Below are 14,173 nucleotides of genomic sequence, written 5' to 3' on the forward strand. Positions count from 1 at the left end.
AAAAATAGTCGTGTTTTCCCATATCTATTTTTTTTATAGTTACATTTAGATTCCCATAAACCCACGTTTTGAATTTTTATTTTAGCACCATATAAGGAATTCGTATGAGACGTCATCGCACATCCCTGCAGATCTTCCTGCTGTCGGAGTACTCTTAAAGTACAGCTTCTTAACACTTACACAAGTTGTGATTTTTTGGGTGGGCTAGCCATTTGTGGTGATTTCTGCACCCACTCCCAGGATAATGCCCTGTCAGCACGATTTTCTTATCAAGGCCTCCAGAGAGCTGGAAGTGGAAGGTTGCTCAGTGATAGAAAATTCTCTTGAAATGGTCAAATTGGTGACTTCGTAATAAAACTAAAATTAAAACCTGCCTTTGCCAAGGCCTTTATGGTCGACCTTAACCCTGACTCATAAGAACAGCTGGAGTCAGTGATGTCAGCAGATTCAGTCTGGGGACTAGATATGAAAGTAGGAAGTGACTGAACCACCCACCTTGAACAACTCTCTTCCTAGGTCACTCATTAGCAAGGTACTTCGGTCTTTTTCGGTTTTTTTGGTCATTTACTGGCCTTCGAAAATGTTCAGGACAGAAAAATAGATTTACTATTGCACTTTAAAATATGTCAACCATTACTTAATTCACAACCAAAATCGAGATGATCTTCCCCACACATACTGTTGATTTATCAGCACAGCTAGTTGTAGCCCTCAAGTATGTTTACAATAAAGTGTGTGTGATAAGTGATCATTATTGGATATGTAAAGGTGTGTGTTGTGGGTAAACAGATGTAAATGTTTTCCATATATGTAAGCCTGTGACAATGGGGAATGTGGGGGATGGTTCGCGGTCATCTTGACTGCAGAAGGCCCATAATTTCTGCGATGCCCGTGGGTACATTTATAATAATCTCTAACAGTCCTCTACTCCGTTTAGGTCTGTATTTAGAGCCATTAACCCAACGTATGTATCCTTTTCTCACACACTCCTTCACTCTGCTTCCTAATAGCCTGGATTAGCCTCTGCTTTAATAGACTCATCAATCTCCTATGTTTATACACCAGTTCCCTCTCACAGTCACACTTTCTCTTCATCTCTCTTTCCCTCCTCATGGGCAATTACACAAACAAATGCAGTTTGTTTTTCACTTGGTCCAACTGGAAACCAAATGAATGGATTTATCAGGCCATTACATTTTTTATTTTAAGGTCACTTGTTGTATTATATTATCACTGAGAAGGGGTGAAGTCACAGTGTCACTCCTTCAATTTGCACAGTACATTAGCCATGCAGATTTATGTAAATTCCTGCCACAGAGTTTGGCTTCTGATTGGCTGGAGCTTTATGCCCCTGCAGAAGACTCAGAGCTTAACTCCGAATTTGCATAGCTTGACGGGAGATGAAAAGGGAAAGCAGAGAAGAGCTGCTTTTTACCAGCTGACGTCACCGGCGTGGCAGCCGTCAGACATACGTAAGACAGCCACGCACGATTCAGTGAAAAACATGTATGGGTGACATGAGCTTTGAGGCCCAGGCATGGATTCTGAAAGGCAAATCAAGGACAACCCCGGAGCTTCCTGAGTATTTTTGTATTGTTTGCACCACAAATGAAAATAATGGCTGAATGTTAAACTCTGCATGTAAAGATTTGTGGTCACTCAAAATGAAATCAATAGCAACAGGCACTTTTGTTTCCATGTTAACGTAACACAAAGCTCTGAACATTTCTGCAGATGTGATTGGTACTCAAGCTTCTCAGAATAAGATTCAGCGTGGTAACAGTGTTTTTATCAGCTCAGGTCACTGTAGATCACTGTAGCAATGTAGCTCCTCAATAAACTGACTGGTTGTAGGATGGAGGAATGTGTGTGTGTGTCTACATGCTGTTTATTGATTAGTTGTCATTTCCCTAAACAAGCCTGTAAAACACTGAGGACCCCTGACACACACACACATAAATGACAGCACGTTCGACGTAGTGTTACTATGCTACTGTAGCTGATGCTGGGATGCACCACTCCCATGAATGCTTTCCCCCGACCACCTCCTCCGCATGCCAACCCCTCAGTTCACATCTCCCTCCATCGTGTTTTCCTTTAGCTTGATTCCCTGAGGGGAGGAAAAATTCTTATCAGCCCCAACCAGATGCAGCTGTGTGTGTGTTGGTGTGTGTTGGTGTGTCAGGATAATCCCCTGCCTTGCTTTTATTGGCTCAGCGCTAACTCGTTTTTGGTGTAGCTGATGACTTGGGGTCTATTTTAGAGGAAGCAATATTTCATTCAACATTTTAAAGGTTTGCAGAAATTAGGACTTGAAACTTCTATGAGTCGCATTTTAGCACATAACTATTGGCGAATCCGGTTTTATTTGCATCCACTGGCTGTGTTGAGCAAAAATGTGTGTGTGTTGTGTTAGTACAAAGTGATGCACTGAGGTTGTCCAAGTGTGTTAGTGTCAGCTCATTGTGGTTTTTTTTTCCCAGAGAATCTGCTCATCTCATCCACATCCATGATACCCCACCATGCTATTTCTGTGTGTAAGGGTGTGTGCGTGTTGTGTTGTGTGTGTGTGAGTGAGTGTGTGCTTCCATTCAAAATCACTTCAGCCCACATCCGCGTGAAAATGACCATCCTTCACTTCGTTGTAGGATGATCTCACATCGCCAATCACTGTTGTCACCAGCATCTAAAGTCAGCATCCATTGGCTGGCTGCAGATGCTGAGCTGGTTTTTAATTCATTCCCCCATTCAGCGGCTCAGCCGCGATCACATGATGAGCGCGTGCGTATCCTGGCCCGTGTCTGTGTGCAGCCCTGTTGCCAAAATTGAGAAAAACGAAAAACTCTCCCCGCTGTAGTTGCCATAGTAACCAACGATTCGTCGCATCTGGCAAATTATAGGGTTGTATTGAAGGGCGAGAGGGTGTGCGCATGTGAGTGTAATGTGTGTGTTTGATTGTAGGAGAGTGCAAACCTGTCCTGCATGTAAAAAACTAATGCTCAGGTGAAAATGCAAAGGATAATGGATAATCAGTTATTATTTTGCCAGCTAGTCGATACAGACTCACAGACTCTGACACAATAGACAAAAAAGACACACACAATCTGAGTCAGTAGCAGGAATTTGACTCTAACCGAGAATGTGTTGAGATATTCTAACAAGAGACTAACAGATACAGGGGAGGACTCCTATGACTTTGCTATAGCCTCTAGTCACCATGCATGGCGACATGGAGCTGTGAGGTTCAGCTGATACAGTTCCTATGTGGGATGTTCACAGTGAGTTTAAACACTCCCCTGCTTGTTCTTATATAAAGTCTAGAAGGTGACAGAACACAGTAATAATAATAATAGATGAAACAATCATTCCCCTCCACATATTCTAGCAGCATGCAGAGTGATGAAGTATCATCAAGATGCACCACGGAACATATGCCCATAAATAAACACAAACTAAAGCCGTATTTGAAAATCGATGATATTGCAGGTGATGTTTATCCCAAAGCTGCTGCTCACTGGCTGTTGGACTTGCTTGAAGATGTTTCACTTCTCATCTGAAAGGCCTCTTTGCTTAGAGGTGAAACATGTTTAATAACCTCAAGTAAGTTCAGCTGCCACTGAGCAGCAGCTTAGGGACAAGTATTCCACAATATAAAATGTCAAAGTCTTGCATCGATCACTTAAGGGCACTGCACCCCTATGATAACACCCCTGCAGGGGTTTTTACAAGTCACCTAATTAGACCTCTTGTCAGGACTGTGTGAGTTCGTACAGACACCTTCGTCACTCTCCTGTTCCAAGTGTTAAGATGAGACATGTGTCACATCCACTTCAAAATGTATTTGTAACGTTTGAACATGTAACTGTGGTTGTCTGCTAAATCTATAGTAGTTAAATATGTCACAGTGAAAAGTAGCATAATGGAAACAAAGAAATGCACGATTCCTTTGATGGCGATGGCAACATTATCAAGGTTTCAACATTTATGGTGAACATTTGCTTATTACCTGATCAAGCAGACACACAGCAGCATTACCGTTCTTTTGGAGTTGTGTTTCACCTGATGAGGCCCCACTATGTCCCCCAGCCCATCTCACACTTTGTATCACATCTTTTAATTGTATGTAGTATGTGGAGACTAGTATTTGAACCAGTGTAGAGAAGATGATGTTTCATAGACAAAGGTCAAGCAGGAAGATGATTACTACCATGGATGACTACCAAACAAGTCTAATTGACACAGTCCAGGGCCGGAACCTCTGTGTGAGATGTTAATGTTTAGATGATGTAAATGAAGATGTAAGATGACCAAAATAAAACATACAATTAACAAAATGACACAAAACCAAAAGAAAACCTGGAAAAAAATAGTATTAAAAACAATGTGACAGCCTTGTTTGTAGTCCTTCTGTGTCTCCTTCAGTCTTGAGGTTGGGATCGTTTTACCTGTCTGCGCTGTCTGTGGACCATTTTCTCTTAGTGGACCTCTATTAGTGATCTCATAGATGGTACTTCATTCTCATTTTTTGCTCACTTGTGGAATCTATCCTGAATAAAAATAACACATAGCACAAATATCACAGTTTTCTTGTGCGGACATGACAGCTTGGATTTAACTCCTTCATTTATAAGACAACAGATGTTTGGGGGTATACCTACAACCCCGACATAGTACATGTTAGTGTGCTATGAGCAACGCAGAAAGACTTCTATAGGAGATCAGCTTCGCCTAGTGGCTGCCAGCAATGGTCTATAAATCACATGGGTCAATGATCGGTGTTTAAGGTTTAACCATTGCCCATTAGAGAGTCATGTATGGCTGTCAACATGCTGTTTATTGGGAACATTAAGCTATTTGTAGAAAACCACACTGGTATAGCAGTGTGAGTATACGTCCGTCCTCTTCACCCTCAGGATGAAACATTGCAAATCTCGTTTCTCCCTCCGAAATGAACCAGACTTTGACATCTTTATTTTTACTGTACTTACTTACTTAACTGGGTGAAGGAAGAGAAATCGAGGGGCTGTCTTGGGAGAGAAGAAGGAGGGAAAGAAAAGGGAAAATGAAGGAGAGGAATGAGAAGTAAAAGTAAAAGGGGGAGATGTGAGATGGACAGCCGATAGGGAAAAGATGGAGAAGCGGAGGAAAACCGAGGAAGAGGAAAGTGATGGATGAATGTGTGTTTGTGTGTCTGTGGGAGAGAGGAGAGTGGTATACAGAGGGAGAGGTGTGCAAGGGCGCCATTAAAGCCTTGTACTATAAATCTCTGACAGCGCGTGTGTGTGTGAAGATAACAGAGGGATGTCTCTCTCCATTCTGGCTCTGTCAGAATGATGTATGCATCCCTTTCTTGCTCCCTGTGAAATATCAGAGCCGGGGCCCGTGTGTGCGTGTGTTTGTGTGTGTGATCTCAGCCAGCATGTGGTCAACATGTTTGGTAATTCCTCACCTCTTATCAGTGCTCACATGAGGTATTGTAGGTGGGAGACTTGTGGCCGCCTGGGAGAAGAGGCAAACTGACCCAGAAAAACACTCACACACATACAAATGACCCGAAATAATGCACAAATTCAAGGAAATCAAAGACAAGGGAGAAATGGCCCGACAACTGACACTAACAGCTTTGTTGATCAAGGGCTGCGTGCTTGACAGGTGTGATTGATCACATAATGGCGAGCGCTTTTCAGCACTCTGCTCTTCATTTAGCTGACACCATTTTCTTTATGGCACCTTGTGTTATGGTATCATAATCATGCCAGTGCCGCTGGAGTGCCTGAGGAATAAATCTTCATAATCTTAACCCCCCCCACCCCATCCACCGCAAGTGCATGATGCACCAGGAGATGCAGCTGAGCATTTGCCGTTGCTCAGGCCTCTCTGTCTCCTTCATGCTGTTTCAAATGGCCGACCCAGCTGTCATTCAACCTACCTCACCACTCACCCTGCATCACGGAGGAGTGAAAAAAGGAAGTAAGTATGCCTCCTCAGGTGAAACCTCCCCGCCTCACCTGTCAACCTGCAGAAATAATGAATGATGCTGTGTTGGAGACAAGTATTTGTCTTTAGAGCTACACTAATCATTGTTCTTCTAAACAATAGATGAATTGTTTTATGTTGCATTCACCTGGGAGATGAAAACAAGGCTCCAATATGAAATAATATTGCTCAGACTGTTCTGGATGCACAAATATGAAATTGTTAAGACACTGATTCAAATAACTTTCTAATAAAAATATGTTTCTTAATTTTTATCAAATGAAAAATGTTTCAACCACAGTTGCTCTTTTTGGCCTTGAAACACAGTTTATGCTTAATAACATTTTACTATGACACGTTTTTAAAGCTGCTTTGCTGTTTAACTTCCTAGTACAGAGCAACATGGATTGGATATCAGACCATATGGCATAATTTTGCACAATTATCATTACAGATTAATTGATCGGTTCCGTTTTCTGACCACAAGTCATCCATTTTTGCACATTTGTTTTAAGGTAAGGTGATTCTTTAATGTAATGAGCCCTTCTTGAGGGCTCTGGCACTGCACACATTACAAGCTCATCCATGGAAATGTCCTCGCCAATGGGTGGACAGCTCGCAGAAACGACCCAGGCAGAAAATGAAGCAAGGAAAAGACCGGATAGGCAAAAGTGTGAGGCAGATAGATGGAACGGAAGGAAGAGGTGGAACGAAAAGCCCCTCTGAAATGGGTGACGAGTTGGGGAGAGACAGAGATGGAGTGGGGAAGGAAAATGAAGTAATACAGACTTGATGAGTGAGGAAATGATGAATGGACTGAAAAAAAGACAGATGGCCCAGATCTATCAGTGAACTGTTTGGCAGAGAGAAGGGAAGAGTAAGTGAAAGAATGCTAACAAAGCCAAAGACAATGATTATGGTGATGATGATGACATAGAGACACACACACACACACACACACACACAATAAAGTGCCCAGAGGCTTGAGTCATCCTCTTAAACAGATTTCACATTAAAAGCAAAGCATGTGTAGTAATATGAATATTAGCAGTAAAAAACCCTTTGGCTCGTGTTACGAGGACACAAACAAGAGAGCAATTTAGCAGAGCAAATACAATAAGCCCATGTGTCACTTCAGCACGTGTTTCTGTGTGTTACCGGGTGTGTGAGTGCGGCCACACAGAAAAATAAAAGAGAAATAAAATAAGGAATATGATTTCCTGGACATCTAGTGACTAATAACAAGAGTCAGATTAGAAGGTTTAAAGAGAATCACAAGCAAATCGAATTGAATTTCTTTCAGAAGTGCGTTCCTTTCAAAAAGTAGTTCCCGTCTGATTAGCTATGTGAGAGTAAACACTTGATGGCACAGTGTAGGATTTCACATAGACTCAATGCAGAATTCTGCGTTATGTTAATCTCACTAAAAGGAATATCTTGACTATTTAAAAAGTACTCCTATCTCGCTTTAGCTGTTGCTTTCTTAAGTAGAGTTAGATGAGAACACAGATTTAACTCTCATGTACAAAGTTACAGTCAGCAGCTGGTTAGTTTAGCCTGTTCAAAGATAACAACCTGTCATTTTTAGATTTATTCTGTACTACCGTTTAAACATATTATACATTTATTGAGGAAAATTAGATGAGCTGGTTTGTTACATTCACTCATTAAGGAGTTTTTCAGGACAGAGGACATAATATATATCAAAAACTGTAATGTTGCCAATAGTTGAAAGTTAATGTGAAGCGCTCTGCAGACAGTTTCCTCAGCATGATGGAGCTGATCTTAAAAAAGTGGAATTATGTATCAAAGTTTCACACACAGTTCGGATTTCAAACTCTTGACTGAGTGACATTCAAAATAAGCTCGCCATCTGGATATTTCTAGTTTTGTTTTGATTTGTGCTTCGCAGTTACATCACGCACACTTTAATTAGCCTTACTTGGCCCTCGTACTGGAAAAGTGGAGTTTTATCCAACAAATAAATCAATATTTGTAACACCCCACTTGTCCTCCTGTTACGCAGTCTGTTTGTGACGTCAGCACCCGGCATTTCGTAACCCCGTGCCCCTCCCTCCCTCTCTCTCTCTCTCTCTCCATCTCTGTTATACAAGATGCACGCATCCATCCACACACACATAACCATAATGGAGCAATTATCCTCTCCAGCCCTGATCTGCTCCTCTGATTGTAATTTGCATTTATTATTAGGCTTCAGCCTGCCAAAGGCTGTGAGGCGTGAGGATGGATTGTCATACACCACATCACGCTGACAGACCTGCACAGATGCTTCATATGCATGCCTGCCCGAGGACACAGTAGCATGAGCATCCCTGGACCACATATACATACAAACTCACATACATGCACCACAGGTGATGTCATTGTGACAGCGTGATGCTGCTTTAATTTTTTAATACTGATCCCTGTTAATGAAGCTATAGTGAGGACAGTATGTTCACTGGCGTTCCATCACAGAAAAACACACTTCACGTTGCACGTTGTAACGTCCTAGAGGACTGTGACGTGTCTTCCTGTCCCTTTTTCTTTTCTCCGTCTGTTTCTCATTCGCTGTCAAGTCGGCCTCAGGGCTCATCATATGGAAATTTGTGAGAAGCACAGTCTCTCATGGCACACGCAGTACATAACCCAGCAGCACCCTAAAAGATGTGCATGAGTCCACACACACACACACACACACACACACACACGCACACACACACACACACACACACACACACAAAGCGACCGTGTGGAGGGTCATTGAAGTGTGAAATGACTCTGTTATCATGTCGTCTGTGTGGAATATATTTTCCCATCAACCCTCTATGGCAGGTGTGCCTGATGGGCTGCTGGTGCTCTTGTGTGTATATGTGTGTGTGTGTGTGTGTGTGTGTGTGTGTGTGTGTGTGTGCATTTTGTGGCTCTCTCCATCTGCCTGCAGTTTGGCAGAATGAAGGGAGGGCTCCATTAAAAACAAGGTGAGAGAGTCAGAGCTGATTTTTTTATTTATTTTATTTTTTATTTTTTGGTGTTTGGCATTAGACATAAAGAGATTTTTTACAGGATCAGGTCCGAAAACACGGTGCAGATAAAAGCAGAAGTGACATGATTTACTTAATGTTTTTGGTTATTAATGAACTCTAGACTGACTCTTGAGGGCCCTGAACTCCTATTTACTTGGTCAGTTTGTTACTAAGAGCTCCTACATGAACACAAAAGGTTCTGCCAAAGTTTGTGGATCATGTACCTTTATACTGATGTAAGAAGTTATTGGATATTTTATTTTGGCAGGATAAAGCACTTCACATCAAGGGCCATATTCACAAAGCTTCCTGAGCCTAAAAGTTTCTCCTAGGGGTGAATTTCTAAGACAATTCTTAGAATTAACACATTTTCTAAGAATGTCCTGTTAAAGTAAAGAATAAATCCTAGTAAAGATAAAAACGATGCACAAAGCATCTTAGTCCTTAAAAGAGCTATGAGTAGGGAGGAGGACTTTTAAGAAGCTTATGAGTTTCTTATGCAGACAACAAAATGGAGGAAAGTCAGAGAAATATTCTCTAAACACTCAATAACAGTGAGAATACACATTGTCGATAGTGTAGGGATAATGTTTGTGATCGATCTCATTAGAGTTGTGTGTTCACACCATACAGAGCAGACTTCCCCAACTTTAAAGACCCACATAATTTATTATATTAAATACATAATTACCTACGTCCTCTGTAGAAACATAATAATTTACACAATAGGCACAGCATAATAATCAGATTTCTTTTTCTGTAGTTTTGGTTTCCGTAATTTAGTTGCTAGATGATTTATCAACTGTCCTGCAAATCATAAAACGACAACAGGATCTGTATAGTATAATGGATTAAAAGTCTTTAGTCGTACTGTACACGAAATCTTCTGCTCACATATTTAGAGCGTTTACATAGAAATACAGGAAAGATTATTAACTCATGGTCAGTCCTTCAATACAATTTTTGCTGCAGGGGAACAATGTACAAGAGGCATAGCTGCTTTATTGTGTCATTTCCATTAGGTAATTTGGCTCCATGGCAACAGCCATCCACACAGGGACTGACTGACGAGACAGACTATCAGACCACAGAAACATGACACAATAGTTTAGATTCTTTCAGACTAAACACTCCATGGTGTGTACTGTTAAATGTCATCTAAAAGACGTTGTACGTTTACTTCTTTTTTCTGTGTTTCTCCTGCTGGTGCAGTGACAAGGAAAACCTTTCACTAGATAAGACTGATTGCCACCTCACCACATTTACAATCTTGAAAAAGCCCACGGTCTACACACAAACACGCACATGTGCACACTACCTGAAAAACGCACATGCGCATGGTTCAGTGGCACGGCAGCTCCTGAGGGAGCTTTAAGTCCGAGCAACTTCACTGCACTGTCTAATTGATGTTATTTTTTGTGTGTGTGTATGTGTGCGAGACAGAGAGACTTGAAAAAAATAGAAGGCTGTGAAGAGAAATCGTGCACATTCAGTAGCCTAAAAACCTCACCTTTCTCTAAACAGTCCTTCAGTGTCAGGCAGAAAATGAACAAGCCTGTCAATCTTGTTAATTTAGGCACTGTGTGAAGGCTGAGTCTTCAGCCTGTCACTCTGTTTATATCTTCCTGAGATTTTAAGACAACCGTGAAACAACACAGTCAAGTTGAAGAGATGTGAACCTATTAAGGACATACAGTACCTCTACAATCTTCACACACACACACACACACACACACACACACACACACACACACACACACACACAGATTCAAGAATGAAGGCAGCTCTTTCAATGTATGCACGGCTAATGTAGCAGTAACAGCCACTTATTGGATGAAATATGGCTGACATGGAGAGATGGACAGAAACAGCTGGCCATTGTGTAAGAAGAGGCTATATCTCTTATTTCTCTCCTTGACTTTTTGTGTATTCTCATGCATTCGTAGTGACAAACCACTTGAAAATCTGTTGCAAATTGTAAGAGAAATAAAAATGAAAATAAAAAATATATATAATCATATTTTATTGGAATTTTAACTGATTGACTGTGATCAGAAAGAAGCGATTATCATCTCACACAGTCTACATACCTTTTTTTTCCAGAAATTACTGGGAAAAATATAGGCAGACTCAAACTTGGTTACTATTTAGAATTGCAAAATGTCCCACAGCACGTGAAAGTAGCATTGGCTCAGCGTTTCTCCGTTGCTATGGCAACGACTGTTTACTTTTTAGTGGTCGTCTGTCCCACATCGTGAAGGTGTCACCCTGACATTAAGACAACTTAGTCGACATTAAACTACAAGGAGTAAAAGCTGCAAACATAATGTCTTCCTCCTCGAGCAGGTGAGACATAGCATGTTAACTTAAGTTAGTTTTCAAAACACTGAATGAAGAACTAGCTGTTAGCTACAAACAGCTAATGCTAATGCAGCGTTAGCAGGCCTTAGCCACAGTTTATGTGGTTAGCTAGAAAACTAAAATAAAGGATAATTCAGAAATGAAATGAATACTTGTAAAAAGCATTTATATGGTGTGATATTACACTTCATGAACACACCAGTTGTTTTACTGGCATTTTTGAAAACAGATATTTTCAAAAACAATGTCATTTCATGAACACACCAGACAACCAGCCTATAGAAACATTATTTCCATGAAATATTAAGGATTTAACAATGCATCCTAATAACTCGGGTGGAATGACAATGCTTTAAATCCTTTCTATTCCAGATTACAGTGTTTGGGGAAATCCTCCCCTGGTTCAAAGAAACAGGTAGGGACTGTCTCATTTTTGTGAGATCTATCTTTTGTGATTTTTGTGATATATCTAGTTTTCCATCTATACCAAGCTGTTCTCTTTTGAGCTGTTTTGTATAAAGTCAGTGTAAAACAATGTATGACATTTATTTTATTTCTGTTCTCTTCACCTGGGTGTAGCCAGGAGTAGCAGTCACGTCTGCTCGTTCTGAAACCCATAAACGCAGTGGTAAGAAGTAGACTTCCTTCCATTCTTCTGTTGCTCGTTAGTCTGTCACAGAAAATTTATATGAGTTTATATATCAAGTTTATATATTTGATTATGCTCTAGATACACTGAGGAAAGAAACAGTCGTAAACCGTACTAAACCAAGGTAAGAAACTGAGAAATTACCCAGAAAAATACATTTCCATCATAACCCACGATGCTCACCCAGTATTTTATTTGTTTATTTTTGCATCCACTAGGAGTCTTCCTTCCTGTGCACTGTCTAGTTCTATACAGGTGTGTGTTATTGTGGAGATTACTTGACTGGAATGACAGGAACATGGTTTCATTATTAAATCTTATGTTTTGCTTATATTTATGGTTTTGTGCCAGGAGACTCCAAAATCGGTGTCTTTAAATTTGGATTTGCTGAACACGGAAGGTAAGTGGTGTGAAGTCTTGTTATCTCATCAGCACTATTTTACACAGTTGACATGTTGAGTTAAGCACTTTGCCTTTTATTCATGTAACCAGTGGCTTTTATTTACACTTATTCTGGAGCTGCATTAGCATTGTTACATAATCTTATCATCTGACTGGTAGAGTAAGTGTAATGTATTGCTTTCAAGGTGAAATTACCAGTGAGTTTCTGCTTATTCTGTTCCCACACGTATATTTGAATAACTTGATATCCATGCAATGGTTTCCTGGTTGAATTAAATTTCTGGTTTGTCTGTTGTTTTCCTCTAGTGTGTGCTCAGATGTCTATCAACATAACGCCAAGGTATTCACTCAGAGTTTACATTATAGAGTAAGTCATCAAACCAATGACCTAACTGTAATTTTTAAACGTGATTTCAGGGGTGAAGAACCAGCGAAGTCAGCTGCCGTGTCTAGTGAAGAGCTGAAATTGAAAGCACAGCCTTCAGCAGTAACAGGTGGGTTGTTGGGGGGCAAAAAAAAAGAAATGTAGCGAGAGAGAAAGCGATATAACGATAATGGTTGCCAGCAGGAAGGACGCTTGCTTCTCCAATAGCTGAACGTCTCCCAGAGCATGAGGTAAATGAGGAGGAAGAGCAGACAGATAAAGAGGATATTGAGGATGAAGACCTTAAGGCTCCTGTGGAGCTGATAATCGAGGTAAAGCAACTGATCATCCATGATTCCATGCTTCATGCTCTGTTTAGCTTACTCTGTAGTTGTTGTTTTTTTTGTGTATTTCAGATGTCTAAAATATTAACAGTGCTTGGCTTCAGTTTTACTATTAGTCAAATTGAGTATACTTGAATGACAAAAAAATGAAACTCAGTTGAGGATGTTATGGTTTCAGTTCCTGAGAGCAATAATGGACAAAGACTTTCAGTTGGCCAGCAAACTGTGTCAGATGAGTATGTATATTCTGCACCTATGAGATGTACGTCTGTCAGTCAGTGAACCAGTCTCAGGCAAAGTCAAGTGCCTCTTCTCTCCTTGTTATAGTTCTCATCTATGAACCACACAATCTCGATGCCTCCGAGTTTCTCCCACTGATCCGGAAGCAGCTGCAGAAGGGTGAGAGTTCCTCGTCTTCATCCAAACACAAACACGTCTGCTGCAGATTCCGAAATACACCGTGAATTTGTCTATTTCCTTCTTATCATAGAGCAAGAAGAGGAGAGCAGCGAGGATGATGATGATGATGATGATGACGACGAGGACGATGATGATGATGACGACGAAGACGACAACGATAACGATGATGATTCTGAAGACACCGAAAGCGACGAGGAGTCCTCTGATAGCTCAAGCTCCTCCTCTTCGTCTTGCTCATCTTCTTCGTCATCAGATGACGACGAGGAAGAAGAGAAGTGAGTGGACAGGCAAAAGCCCTGCCCTCGTCCTCGTCACACTTCCATTTAAACCTGTTGCACACATTTTCTTTCCTATTCCATCAACTGAAAAGACAAAAGTAAAATAAAATCCTGTATACTTAGATAATGAGAATGGACTTTTCTGTTGATTTTGATGTAGAAGGTCCTGTAGAGATTATCACTCATTGAGTGACTATTATAGATTTATCACCTACAGTATGTTTGAAAGAATGAGCACTTCACAGTTTACAACTGTTTTATCCTATTATTAAACAGGAAGAAGCCATAATTACGAGTAGCTGAACTACTAACTGTAAAGATACTGTAACTACATATTATAGTACACAGAACAT

General features: G+C 40.7%; 1 protein-coding gene across 1 annotated transcript; it reads left to right on the forward strand.

Annotated features, from left to right (window-relative positions):
- Positions 1-11,214: 11,214 nt before the first annotated feature.
- On the forward strand, positions 11,215-13,945 carry LOC113172187 (putative uncharacterized protein YGR160W). Its single transcript, XM_026375045.1, has 12 exons — positions 11,215-11,348; positions 11,736-11,778; positions 11,943-11,991; positions 12,094-12,136; positions 12,231-12,267; positions 12,364-12,412; positions 12,721-12,754; positions 12,832-12,908; positions 12,983-13,110; positions 13,301-13,358; positions 13,450-13,521; positions 13,613-13,945. Exons 1-12 carry the CDS (start codon positions 11,329-11,331, stop codon positions 13,819-13,821), a joined length of 819 nt encoding a protein of 272 aa, XP_026230830.1. The 5' UTR covers positions 11,215-11,328; the 3' UTR covers positions 13,822-13,945.
- The last annotated feature ends 228 nt before the right edge of the window (positions 13,946-14,173 follow it).

The sequence above is a fragment of the Anabas testudineus genome, chromosome 17 (genome assembly GCF_900324465.2).
Source record: "Anabas testudineus chromosome 17, fAnaTes1.2, whole genome shotgun sequence".
Lineage (NCBI taxonomy): Eukaryota > Metazoa > Chordata > Actinopteri > Anabantiformes > Anabantidae > Anabas > Anabas testudineus.

Excerpts from the sequence above, each read along its gene's own strand:
- LOC113172187 (XM_026375045.1), top strand. The coding sequence starts at position 11,329 with ATGTCTTCCTCCTCGAGCAG. Across the intron at positions 11,992-12,093 it reads TGAAACCCATAAACGCAGTG|ATACACTGAGGAAAGAAACA; the intron begins GTAAGAAGTAGA and ends ATTATGCTCTAG. Across the intron at positions 13,522-13,612 it reads CCGGAAGCAGCTGCAGAAGG|AGCAAGAAGAGGAGAGCAGC; the intron begins GTGAGAGTTCCT and ends TTCTTATCATAG.